Here is a 13,608-nt window from a genome sequence, read left to right as displayed (position 1 = left end):
CAATCTATTGGAATGATTCTGACATAAAAATTTGCCAAATTTTCGTAAAAAATTTATGAACCCTTCATTTTATCTGATGAACCTATCTGGTATCATATATTAAATACTTTATCTGTATTGCACAGGCATAGGCAGAGAGATAGTAGAACTTTTCTGTTGGACACAAGAATTTTAATATTATACTCATGTTTCATAACAATTACAGTTCAAACAAACAAACAAACTGAAAATGTGCTCATCAAACTGAGAAAAGTAGAATTGTTTCTTGAACTTTGAGTAGTTTCTTTCTCAGGGACATATTAAAATGATACAAAGGAGAATTTCTCTTACATTAATATTATTGTCTGTCAGATACTGTAAAGATAGAATGTTCAAATACTGCAATGTAGAATCACTTCCAATTCAACATTGACAAGAATATCGCTCTATTCTTACCAGGGTGTACAACAAGAGAGAAAATAGTTTACATTTTTTCATAAAATTTATAATTTCCATTTCTCTATTTCTTCTTTTGTTATCTATGTCAGATAATAACATCTGCAGGACCAACCCCTGTCTGAATGGAGGAATCTGTCAGAGAGATTCTAATGATTGCTCATCATTTACCTGTCAGTGCCCTAACTGCTGGACAGGACCAACATGCTCACAAGGTAGGTGAAAAATCAATATTAATTCATTTTTATTACTTTTTCCCTAACATTAGGTTTAAATGTTCCCTAAGCAGCTGGTGTTGAATGATATGTTCACAATGTATAAGTCAAATTTGGGTAAGTAAATTTTTTTGGGTAAGCAAAGAATTATTATAATTTTTTGGGTTTTTTTTTTTGGGGGGGGGCGGGAAATGAAGTTTGTGAGTTATTCATATTCTTCTATTTACATAATGAAATGATTATAATATGCAAATCATGAGCTAACATGATTGTCTGTCATGTTTACAAATCAGACACATATACTAGAATGTAGTTATAGGAATAATTTCTTAGAATTTTTCATAATTCTTGTAATGTTTGATTACAAAATATGTAGTTGTTTTCAGTTTACTATAAAGACAAATGTTGTACACTCCCTGGAAATGCAAACAGTTTTATTACAAAGAAGTTAAGAATGAGATCATGTACAAAATAATACTGATGGTAATAATAATACTGAGTTTCTCATCAATCTACATTTGATTTCTTCTTCAACAGCTGTGAGTATCTGCAGTGAGAGCCCTTGTCAGAATGGAGGTGTTTGTTCAACACTGATAGGCAACTGCCTTGAGTATACCTGCACATGTCTGGGATGTTGGGGAGGCTCCCTGTGCTCTATCTGTAAGTCCTAATCAATAATCTCCCTTTAGTACTCAAATTCTTCAAAATAGGTGGGAGTTTACTGGGGATAATTCATTAAGCATGAATATAAAAACTCCCTTCAATTGTTAAAAGGCAGTGAAAACATCATCTGGGTTTGGTGGTGCAGTTAATTGTCAGATAATTTCATTTTGTTATGATATTTAATAATTTAAACATTCCTTTTACATCTTTTTCAATTGTTATAATAATAACAACATGCTGCATATTAAGCAACAGCCCCCTCCCGACCCTGCCCTTCCCATTCCATTGCTACCTGGTTCCAGATTCCCTTCCATATAAATATAACTCAAAGATCACCTTTACACTCACAGCCATCAAACATTCCTATTAAATTAATACACCTGAGTGTATTATATTATTTATTACTTTACTTTGTACAGCCACCAGCTCATGTGATAGCGATCCATGTCTTAACGGAGGGACTTGCTTGACTCTATCCAATGACTGTGGCCAGTACCGTTGCCTATGTCCAAGCTGTTATATAGGTGACCAATGTGAAAGATGTAAGTCACAGGAGAAACTTTGTCTAAGTTTTCCTGTTTTCTATCAATTTTTAAACTTTTGGTCACTCAATGGAAACATACTTTTAGTTGTCTAACTTTAAAAATTTTATAATTTTATTTCAACTTCAGTAAGAGTGATGAATATGTAGTAAATTAAATAAAACTGTTTAATGGAAAAATATTAAAACCAATGTCTATAAAATGATTTGATGTTCCAACAGTTATCTTTCAAAAAGAGGAAGGTTTTTGAAAAACTCCGTGTAATGTCTGAGATTTCATAATTTTCCCCAATAGTTACATATATTATTTCTTTTTATTTAGTCTCTACATGGATATATTACATGTTTGTTCACATTTGCCTATCGCAAGGTTACAACCATGTTTACAATTCGTCTCTACTTTATAATATTTTTATTACCTATCTTATCAATACCAACAGATGACTCTATCTGTGATACCAACCCATGTCTAAACGGTGCAGTCTGTGTTGCCGATCCAACCAACTGCAGGGCGTTCACCTGCCAGTGTAATGGATGCTTTGGTGGACCACTGTGTACTGAAAGTGAGTAAGATTGAATTCAAATTTCTAGAAGTAGTATAAAATTACTTATGTGTCTCTCAGCATCTCCATCCCTGACCTTCACAAACCCTAGGTGATGTTGGTAAGCCTTGTGTACCCTACTATCTCCACACCACCTTCCTCCCCCCCCCCTCTCCCCATCTCTACTGAAGAACCACTACATAGAGGATTTTTTACACCTAACCAACATGAAACCTTGATTCTTTCAGTGTTCACAATTGGTTGAAATTTTCAAACCATAGTTCTGCATAATAAGCAGAACACAATGATCATTTTTTAAAAATTGAATGAGCTGTAAAATATTATTAAAATCTTTTGATAACTTCCCTACTTCCGGAATCGGAAGATTTTGTCCCAATACACAATATTTGTTCAATTTTCAAACAGAACTTGAGGGTTGTGCTGATAGGCCATGTTTGAATGGTGGTAGCTGCTTCCAGGATCCAGATGTTTGTGACAGTTATACTTGTACATGTCCTCCCTGCCATGGAGGTGACAACTGCGAAATTGGTAAGTCAATTCAAGCTGCGACGGGGAATTATGCCGTAAAAAGTTTCATTAATAAAATTGAATTTTTATTTCAACGATCCAAGAGGCATGTCACTAATTTTAATAGTTATCAAAAATTGAAATGACCATTGGAAAGCCTTTCACTATGATCAGCAGAAAAGAATTCATTTTGTTCTCACAACTTTATCATCTTTTACCAAATTTTGAAACTTATGTATTATTTCTGTCTTGTTAGTTTCAAACTGAAGGATGTAAAACTAATTAGAATAATAAGTGAAAGAGTAAGTTTGTGCATCAGTTTAGTATTAAATCATTTCATTTAATCCATTTCTGCATCTATTTGCATATTTGATAATAATATAACTGTAGATAATCCTGCACAGATAGATAACATTCTACACATACTACAATCATGTACCATGAAATATGTGATAAAAGAGACTACAATGGAGGCCAAAATAAATTGTTCCTCTCAGAATGTTGACAGAAACCCAGTTTGTTCCATGGCCTACTCCACTTTTATCATTTCATTTTAAACTGCAAGCCTTTTTTTTTCTTTTTTTATTTATCACTATTCAGTTTTTTTTGACAATGGTGTCTTTGTTTCCACAGGAAACAATGTCTGTCTGAGCAGTCCCTGTGCTAATGGTGGTCTTTGTCAGATTAGTCCCACCGACTGTAGCACCTACACCTGTCAATGCCCCGACTGCTGGACAGGTCCGACGTGTGCAATGCGTAAGTCCCAATTTTGTTTGTAAATTTTCTAGAATTTTTCATATTGATACTTAAGGAAAGGAGCCTAATGGAAGTGTTTTTTGTTGTGCAATGTTAATTATCTCCCTTTTGTGTATAAACACAAATTTGTGTTTTCTTCTTAATGATCCTTGTTTAATTATTGCCCAGTATCAACAAACAGCAAAACAAGTAAGGTGTCTGTTTTAGAGCTGAAGTCCTATAAATGTTAATTGTAATTTGAAATATTATCAATAATTGTATTCTGAATTTATCATTTGTGCCTGCAGGTTTCGAGATAATTCTTCATACATCAATACATTTTTCACTGCTCTTATTTGAGAGTTTTTAATCTCATAACTTTTAAATTGTTTTGTACTGAAGTTTATATTTGTTGTTAGAAGCTCTCAGGTAAATTGCTCTATGTTTTTTTTAAGTTATTAGTTTCCGTATAAAAGCAAGACAAAAGACAGCTTTCTTGCCAAACAGATTTTATATTATATTTTTTTAATTTTTCAAGTTGTTGATAATATTATTTTTTTTTGCAGCATTTACTCCATGTACTCAGAGTACCTGTTTGAATGGTGGCTTATGTATACCAAACTCTGCTTTCTGTCTGGCCTACTCTTGTTCATGTGTTGGATGCTACACTGGCTACAACTGTGCAATCTGTAAGTTACTATTTAGTATACAAAGTAACCTAACAAAGATTTAAAAATTCATTGATACTCATTAATTAAACACCCTATACTACACACTAAGGCATTTTGAAAGGTTCTACGTATTCTTATAGTAGTATACTATGTAAAAATAATTTTAAAACTAATACACATGTTATATGCTATGTTTAGTAGATTGAATGACACAGACACATAGTGAATGACTCGTGACTTATAAAACAAAAGAATAAAGTTTAATGTAATTAATGCTTAATGATAACTCCTATCAATTTAGCAATTCTTGTATATCTTAGCTTACTGCTCCTAAATTTAATCCCTTTTCAGTCCAAGTTTGCCTTTATCAATGTTTTCTTAATTTTTTTTATTTGCCATAAAAAGATCAAACTTTAAGAAACATATTGATATGAAGATCCATTGCAAGAGTTAATAAGTTCACTTTCATAGCCTTGCAGAATCAGATGTTAATGAGCTGTGTTAATGAGATTTAACACTTTCCTCTGTCTGAATATGATGTTAAACCCTAATGTTTAATGTATGATGTCATCTATTGAAGTTCACATTTTGTTATTCAGTTCTTTAAAAATATTTCAACCCCAACTTGGCATTCTTATAAATTTGCATTAAGTTAATTTGTAGTTGTAGCAACTTCCCCCTCCCCTCCCCTCCCCCCCCCAAAAAAAAATACCAGGTTGGAGCTTTCTTTTAATAAATATGTATGGAAGCAATAGTGAATAACGCCTTAAATTATGGCAATTCCTATATTTTTTTGTAATACTGTTTTAATCATTTTGCAGCTACCAGTTCCTGTGACAGCTCCCCTTGCCAAAATGAAGGCTCGTGTCTGACCTTACCTGAAGACTGCAGTCAGTATATATGTACATGTCCGCCATGTTTCACAGGACCAAATTGTGAATTACGTAAGTATCCCAGCTCCCTAAGACAGATCTCCTGCCTCATAAATAGATGCCCATTATACTTTTAAAACTAAATATTATGACTTTTAATAGCCTGAGGAATGACAGATATAGAGGATAGCAGGTTTTGTTAACCGAGGTAGGCTGCCTGAGCCTACCACTGCTTACTGTACTGATTACTTGTCTCACTAGCTGGACATGGAGGGTGTGATAAATGTCAGTCCAAATAGCTTGAATGTAGAAGCTGCCATTATACCCCTCACTGAATGTTTTAATGTTCTGTTGAATTAAGCTCACAATGAGGTAAACAGTATTTATACTGAGTAAAGGAACATGGAAAACTAACTGTGAAAATATAAACAAATTTGAAAAAGGGTAACTTTATCTTTTGCTCCACCACTAGAGCCATCCAGCCCTTAGTTGGTGACCATTACTATATAGCTATTCCTTTGCCAGGTGGGGGTGGGGGAGTGGGGGGTGGGGGACACCATTCAGGATCCAAAGTACCTTGCAGACTTTGTGAAGCAGTGTCACCAGTTTCATCCAATGTAACTCAAAAATTCCAATTTGACATTTTAAACTGTCTGGTACCATTCTATCAACTTCCCCTTCAAATATAAAATACTAAAGGTTTGCAACCCTCTGACAGAAAGGATGAGCATTAAGTATAAATGCTACTTTGAGAAAGGGAACTTTCAGATTTATTGATCCCATTGACAAGAATATTTCCAAGAGTATTATTCCATTTAGTTCTATATATTTTATTCCTTGCATTCCTCCCCAGCCGTGGATGCTTGCTCCGTGGGTACCTGTCTGTTCGGTGGAACGTGTGAGAACCTCTGTACACACTTTGTCTGTCATTGTCCTATAGGCTATAGTGGATCCAACTGTCAATCTGGTGAGGACAAAGTTATTTTTATTCCCCATTGAGTCATTTCTTGAAAGTCATTTCTTGAAGTCATTTTTTGTCATTGTTTACATTTGTTTTCATTGTTTTCATGTTGGAAGTCATTTATTGAAAAATCATTTTTGGAAAATTTTTTACAATTTTTCAATTTGGTTATTCCTAGTATGATTGTGTTAATTCCGGCATTGGATCAGGAGCAATGAAGTTACATTGATTATATTATGTTGAAATTGTCAGAAAAAATTTAGTTAGAACAAACATTCTTTGCCCTTCCACTCTTTGTTTTGATATCATTAATTAATTGAAATAAAGATGAACTGAAAAATAAAGATTACTTAAAGTAAAGAAGAAACTTCATCATCTGATCAACATTTAATACCTTTAAATGCAAAATTTAGCATTTGCGTTTGATTAAAACTCCATATCAGAAAGAGATTAACTTGCTTCTTTTCTCTTCGTAATGTTTAAGATTCCTGTAATCCAAATCCATGTGGAGCCACCGGTACCTGCATCAGGACAGAGTCATCTTACCGATGTGAGTGTGATCAATGCCACACTGGCAAGAACTGTGATATTGGTAAGTATCTTATTCGGCTATTTTTTGGGTGAAAATCGTAGTTTGTACTGTATGGTCTGTTTATGTTCTAATGGTTACACCTCATAGTTACACCTCATGGTAAGAAGCACCAACAAGCATTAAAAATGTGTAAGTTAAAATGATGATTGTAAAATTAAACATCGATTTATTATTATTCCAGATAACTTGTAATGATCTCTTCTACTGTGTTATTTAATTTCCTTATATTTTACTCTTAGCAATATGAATTCCCTTCAAATGTAATAATCTTCATTTCTGTTTCCTTATTTTTTGGTGAAAGAATGTTTAAGTATAAAAAGGAACTAAAATATAAATAATTATGTAAAAATTATAAACCAAATCAAGCAGTTTGTTCCTGAAGATGAAATGTCTCTTAATCTTTATTTTCCAACTATTTTCCTTCTAAGTTGAGAACAAGAAATGTCTAGGTACTAGTTCAAATGAATCGTATTAACTTAAAATCATCAAAAGAGATTTATGATTTTTACATATTTTGAAACTTCAAGTGAATGGTATTTGAAAAGGAAATATTAGGAGCTCATGTTTTGTATTTTCTTTTTACAGATGTTGATCTGTGCATAACATTTCCATGTGTCAACGGTGGTACTTGTCAGAACCATTGTACCCATTACACCTGTGAATGTCCTCTCGGCTGGGAAGGCTATGATTGTAGTCAGCGTAAGTATAACCATATCAAAGGACATTTATATCGTCAATTGAGATATTAACAACTTTAGCAAGTAGTTAATTACCTGCTAACATGAAATTTCATGATGTTAGCATATAGTTGTCGGTGAAATTTTATGATACCTTTATTAAAAATTTTAATATATTTTTATATTTCACATAGTATATTTATATATCGCATAGTAGGAAAAATGTCATGCATATCACAAAAGTTCATTTCAAAAACACTGAGGAATCATACAAAACAATAACTGTAATTTAATTCCTTAAATTATTCCTTGTTTTTTGACAATGAAACCAGTTTGACAGAGTAACTCAGCATTTTAGGACATGTAGCAATGGAGGGTGGCAGGCACACCAACAAGCTATGTTTACAGTGGAATGGCTGTCTGACAAAATGAAATAACTTATCAATGTATCAATCACATCTACTCAAACAAGGTTTTCGTTAATAAACAGTTCTGAACAGCCATCTTTCTCCAATAGGCAATACAAATCCTGTACAAAAGTAATACTGCTGAAGTATAAGGAAATATAGCAAATTGTTTTTGTATGCTAATTTGAAGTAATCTGTATTCTAAAAATGAAGATCACAAAACCCTTTCTGTATGCTATCTTCCCTTCAGGTGTTAATCCATGCCAGAGTTCACCATGCATCAATGGAGGACAGTGTGTGAATGCTCTCATATCGTATGAATGCCTCTGTCAGCCAGGATTTACAGGTCTAACTTGTGAAACAGGTATGATGATTCAACATAGTTTTAAGCCATTTATTCGACTTTATACCACTGTTTACGGTTTGATAGTATTTCCAAATAACAATTTTTACGTACTTGGAAATTTGAAGTATTCTGTGCATTTACATAGTACTCTGTTTCATTCTATTCGGTTCCATGGTATTCTATCCTATCTTCTGGGCTAAGACCATGATCTAAAATGACCTGCTTGCTCCATCTGCCTGTACAATCTCCGGTTTTGACACTAAAATCTTGCTAGCTTCATGTGCGTTAAAGATGGCGTTAAAGATGGCAAGTTCTAGATGGCAAGTTCTAGATGGCAAGTTCTAGATGGCATCTAGATGGCAAGTTTCATCTAGATTAAAATGGCAAGACAGTAAATTAGGACTTTGCAGAATCAGAACTGACAAATAAGCATAAATTAAAAGACATTTTAGAATTGATGTGGGATGTGATCTCAAATTAAAAGAAGTTTCAAAGTGAGACAAAAACCCCACTTACTTTAGAAATTCTTGTGCTAAGTTCCCTGAATTTAACATGCTGTCTACATTTAGCTATATAGCAGATATTAAACCCTCTTGTTTCATATTTCCAGATATTGATGAGTGTGCCAGCAATCCATGTCTGAATGGTGCAACTTGTACGCAGCTTGGAGTAAATGACTATATCTGTACCTGTTTGGATAACTTTATCGGTCCTCTCTGTGAAATCAGTAAGTATCATAACGACCCATTCATATAGTTATGTACCTCCCAGCTGTCTCAGATGTGAGGGACATTATAATGTCCTTGTGAGTTCCATCCCAAGCGAGGTGTGGGGCTATTCATGTTTGTTCAGTCTACATATCCTGATGTACAGTCTACATATCCAGTCTAAAGATATAAATTGCCATTGAGTCAAAGAGCTTCACATTTGAGACCCAATAAACTAGCATTGGGTTATTTGAATAACTCTCTCGTGGTAAAGAAACCAGAGAATTACCAGCCATGTATGTAAATGTGACCCCAACTCTGGGATAATAGAGGAAGCTCGGAAAAGGAGGGGGGGTGGAGGTCAATCAGATAGTTAACAATATTTCAAAATATGTCACATATTTCTCACATTTTAAAGAAGGTGAAGATTATTCGATTACCAACACAATTTAACACAGCTATTTTAAATAATGAATTTGTTATAAAAATGACTATAAAAGTCAGTTTATTTAAAACAATTGAATTTTATCGAATAGATTCCATATTTGTCTTCACCACTCATAAACTATTTCAGATCGATTTCCATCAGCACATTTCAACATCCAGTGAGCACGTCCGATCTATTCACACTAATTATATTTGATAATCTCTTACAGTTGAGAGCTGCAACACCAACTACAGCATCCCAGCCGACGGTGCAGTTGAAATCACGTCTCCGAACTACCCGGAAAGATACCCAAACGATGCCCGTTGCTTGTGGATCATCAACGTAGAGCCCCTGAGACGTGTGAGAATCCTCTTTAAGAATTTCACGACAGAGTCTCAGTACGATATCCTGACCATCGGCAACGGAAAGATCCCCTATGACTCCAGCTCGGTCATATTGATGCATTCAGGCCCCAGCAATCCCAGCAATGTCATCTCGTCAGGAAATACTATATGGGTTTCATTTACATCAGATGGAGGCAAAAATGCTGAGGGGTTTTTAGTGGAGTTGAAGGACAACGAGTTAGCAGGTAGGCCTACAATGCAGTGCTCATGAATGTGATCTTTCACTGTTGTTGAAAAGTGGTGTGGAATTGTTATGGAGATAGGATGGCATTGTTATTGAAATGTGGCATTTTTTATTGGTGGCATTTATGTAGATATGATGGCATTGTTATTGAAATGATGAAATTGTTATAGAAACCTTTTAGTAATTTCTAAATACCAAATTATGCATTCAATAAAAATGACTGTTGAGTTTGAAACTTGTGAAATTGAATTTTCGATTGAGAGATACTAATTGTGTCATTTTTTATTTAATTTTTTAATGTTTATATTTTGGTAGTTATTGAGCCATGTTCCAGCAATCCCTGCCTCAACGGAGGTACCTGTGAAGACACCATCGAGACGTACGTGTGCATTTGTCCGATAGGCTGGGGTGGATTGAACTGTGCCGTACAGAGTGAGTACTATCATGTACATCTTGTAAGGTTATGAACTATTAAAGATGGTGGTCGCATCTGGTGAGAAATAATAAAATATTGCTGTTATGTAAGATCAACATCATGCTCATTAACCTGTCTGTATGCTGTGCGTGTTTTTGTCCCTTCTGTTTTTGTTACATGTCATTTAGCCTTTGAAGAAGATCCTGCTAGGATCGAAACATCAGGCCAACTTACTTTTACACAAGATCAACATCAAACAGGTTCCTTGTCTATTTTAATAAATATGGCAGTCATCTTGTAATACATTTATTAAATGATCTGAATTGACTTTATGAGTTGGCTTTATGTATCGTTTACATAGTTTGTACACCTTGGAAGATATTTACCCTTAATACAGGGACTGAGATAATTATTATGGGGAACCATATAGATACCATGCCTTAAAATTATTCCAGGAGAAACAGACAGTGTTTGTATCATGTTTTCTTAACAGTACTCAGATATGAAAAGTATTTCATCATGAGGATACATTGACTGTAAACGTTGCTAAGATATCTTGTCCGTTATTCGTAAGAAAGTAAACAGTTTATCACTAATCATAATGTCTCTCTGTTATGTTTATCTCACAGCTTCCTGTAACCCTAGCCCTTGTCTGAACAATGGCATCTGTAACCAGTTACCAGATGGTTCTGCCACATGTGACTGCATGAGTAACTTTCTTGGCAAGCAATGTGAAACAGGTTGGTATATTATGGTAACCCAGTCCTGATGAGAGGGTTGGAGGGGGTGTCAGTAGGGGCTACAGCCTTGGCCACTTTCTTGGCAAGCAATGTGAAACAGGTTGTTATATTATGGTAACCCAGGCCTGATGAGAGGGTTGGAAGGGATGTCTGTAGGGGTTACAGCCTTGGCCACTTTCTGGGCAAGCAATGTTAAACAGGTTGGTATATTATGGTAACCCAGGCCTGATGAGAGGGTTGGAGGGGTGTCAGTATGGGCTATAGCCTTGGCCACTTTCTGGGCAAGCAATGTGAAATAGGTTGGTATATTATGGTAACCCAGGCCTGATGAGAGGGTTGGAGGGGGTGTCAGTAGGGGCTACAGCCTTGGCCAGTTTCTTGGCAAGCAATGTGAAACAGTTTTTTATATTATGGTAACCCAGGCCTGATGAGAGGGTTGGAGGGGGTGTCAGTAGGGGCTACAGCCTTGGCCAGTTTCTTGGCAAGCAATGTGAAACAGGTTGGTATATTATGGTAACCCAGGCCTGATGAGAGGGTTGGAGGGGGTGTCAGTAGGGGCTACAGCCTTGGCCAGTTTCTTGGCAAGCAATGTGAAACAGTTTGCTATATTATGGTAACCCAGGCCTGATGAGAGGGTTGGAGGGGGGTTTCAGTAGGGGCTACAGCCTTGTCCATTTTCTTGGCAAGCAGTGTGAAACAGGTTGGTATATGATGGTAACCCAGGCCTGATGAGAGGGTTGGAGGGGGGTGTCAGTAGGCGCTACAGCCTTGTCCATTTTCTTGGCAAGCAGTGTGAAACAGGTTGGTATCTTATGATAACCCAGGCCTGATGAGAGGGTTGAAGGGGGGGTGTCAGTAGGGGCTACAGCATTAGCGAGTCTTTATATACTACCTTCACAGTTCTTTGTTTTGTACAGTAGAAATTAAGCAGCTTGTTAACAGTTTGCTTTTCCTTTTTCTCTTTTTTTCTAAGTATTATTAATTAATTTTAACTTGCCAACTGTAAAGTGCATTGAGCAATCCCTTTTGGTTGTATTCTGTGCTCTATATGACTAATTATCCTTATTATCTATTTGTCTTTGTTTGTCAAAACATGTATTTGAAATTGACATCCAAATGCACAGACAAGGTGTTACTTTCGACTTGTAACAATATGAGAAATTTAATTGTCCATATATATATATATTTTTTTGTATTGCAGTGCAATCTATGACTTGCTCCACCAATCCCTGTTATAATCAAGGCATCTGCATAGATGGAGAGGATGGAATCACATGCAGCTGCCAGCCAGGGTATTCTGGGACCCTCTGTCAATCAGGTACATACTACTGAAAACTGAGAATATTCGAAAAGAAGAAATATTATTCAAAATTACCAGGACTAATAAATTGAAGAAAGATGCTAATATGTATATGATAGATAATCATGGCCATTTTATAACTTTTAACTTTTCTCTCTTATATCTAATATCCCCAATCTCCCTCCCCCCTCCCCCCCCCTCCCCCGCCACACCAGTTCCCTCCCAACATCCTCTTTGTCTTCCAATTCCTAAATTGTATTCTGATTTAGTATGTTGCTCCTAAGTTAATCATTTACTCTTGTCACTGAAAGAATATTTCCACTTGACTATAAACTCTTTTCTCCACTTACATATCTTTATTTAGTAAATATACTTTGAATTTAATCCTGTAAACTTTGTACAACATTGTACTGTAGCATACAAGTATTACATTCTTCACCTCTATCGTCTCAGATATTAATGAGTGCAGCTCATCACCCTGCGTTAACGGAGGTACTTGTTTCAATGGCATTAACCAGTACTACTGCAGCTGTCCTCGAGAATTCTCTGGCAGTAGATGCGAGACCCCAGGTAGAACATTTCACATCTCTTTTTACCAAATCTGTTTATCTCATGAGAAGTTCTACAGACTTGAAAAATTACTCTTTTTTTTCAACAAAAAATCCTGCTTGGATCAGAGCATCAATCCAATTTAGTTGTAAATTTTTTCTGGGGGGGGGGGGGGGTTTTACATTTTACCAACTAACTGTTTTCTTTTTCTTGTTCTATTTCACAGTTACCTGTAGAGAGAATAGTTGTTTCAATGGGGGTCAGTGCATGACGCTCCCAGAGGGAGGATTCACCTGTTCATGCACCAGTGGGTTCTCTGGAGAACAATGCCAAACAGGTGAGATATTAATTAACAAACTCATATATTGGTACTCATGATGATATCAATACAGTTTTCCCAAGGAAGTGGGAAGGGGCCTTCATTTTCTCACAACAAAGTTGATTTTGATAATGCAGTATACTTAGCTAATGCAGCAATCCTTCCAGTAAACTAAGAAGTGTCAACATAACTTGTCAATAATTGTCCTAGTTTAGGATGTAAACGGACCAAAATTACCAAAAATTTTAAACACTTTTGGTACCATTGGTTATAGAGATGGATTTTTTTTTTTTGTAAATTAAGAATACTGATAGATGTTGTTTATGAGATACTTAAAAAATCTATGAAATAATTGGAATCATCTTTCATGAATTCAAT

General features: G+C 35.4%; 1 protein-coding gene across 1 annotated transcript in view; it reads left to right on the top strand.

The window, feature by feature from the left end:
- LOC139959837 (uncharacterized) overlaps positions 1–13,608 on the top strand; it is an 82,152-nt gene that overhangs the window by 63,532 nt on the left and 5,012 nt on the right. The window contains exons 78-96 of the mRNA XM_071957717.1: positions 528–650; positions 1,188–1,310; positions 1,733–1,855; positions 2,295–2,417; positions 2,823–2,945; positions 3,558–3,680; positions 4,226–4,348; positions 5,152–5,274; positions 6,056–6,169; positions 6,648–6,755; positions 7,341–7,454; positions 8,090–8,203; positions 8,796–8,912; positions 9,549–9,908; positions 10,223–10,339; positions 10,952–11,062; positions 12,264–12,380; positions 12,816–12,932; positions 13,138–13,248. Coding sequence (XP_071813818.1) covers positions 528–650; positions 1,188–1,310; positions 1,733–1,855; positions 2,295–2,417; positions 2,823–2,945; positions 3,558–3,680; positions 4,226–4,348; positions 5,152–5,274; positions 6,056–6,169; positions 6,648–6,755; positions 7,341–7,454; positions 8,090–8,203; positions 8,796–8,912; positions 9,549–9,908; positions 10,223–10,339; positions 10,952–11,062; positions 12,264–12,380; positions 12,816–12,932; positions 13,138–13,248 — 2,484 coding nt within the window. The remainder of the gene's footprint in view (positions 1–527; positions 651–1,187; positions 1,311–1,732; positions 1,856–2,294; positions 2,418–2,822; positions 2,946–3,557; positions 3,681–4,225; positions 4,349–5,151; positions 5,275–6,055; positions 6,170–6,647; positions 6,756–7,340; positions 7,455–8,089; positions 8,204–8,795; positions 8,913–9,548; positions 9,909–10,222; positions 10,340–10,951; positions 11,063–12,263; positions 12,381–12,815; positions 12,933–13,137; positions 13,249–13,608) is intronic.

Source organism: Apostichopus japonicus, chromosome 19 (genome assembly GCF_037975245.1).
Source record: "Apostichopus japonicus isolate 1M-3 chromosome 19, ASM3797524v1, whole genome shotgun sequence".
In the NCBI taxonomy this organism is placed as follows: Eukaryota; Metazoa; Echinodermata; class Holothuroidea; order Aspidochirotida; family Stichopodidae; genus Apostichopus; species Apostichopus japonicus.
The sequence above is the reverse complement of the archived record's forward strand: the minus strand, read 5'-3'. Positions and strand labels throughout refer to the sequence as shown.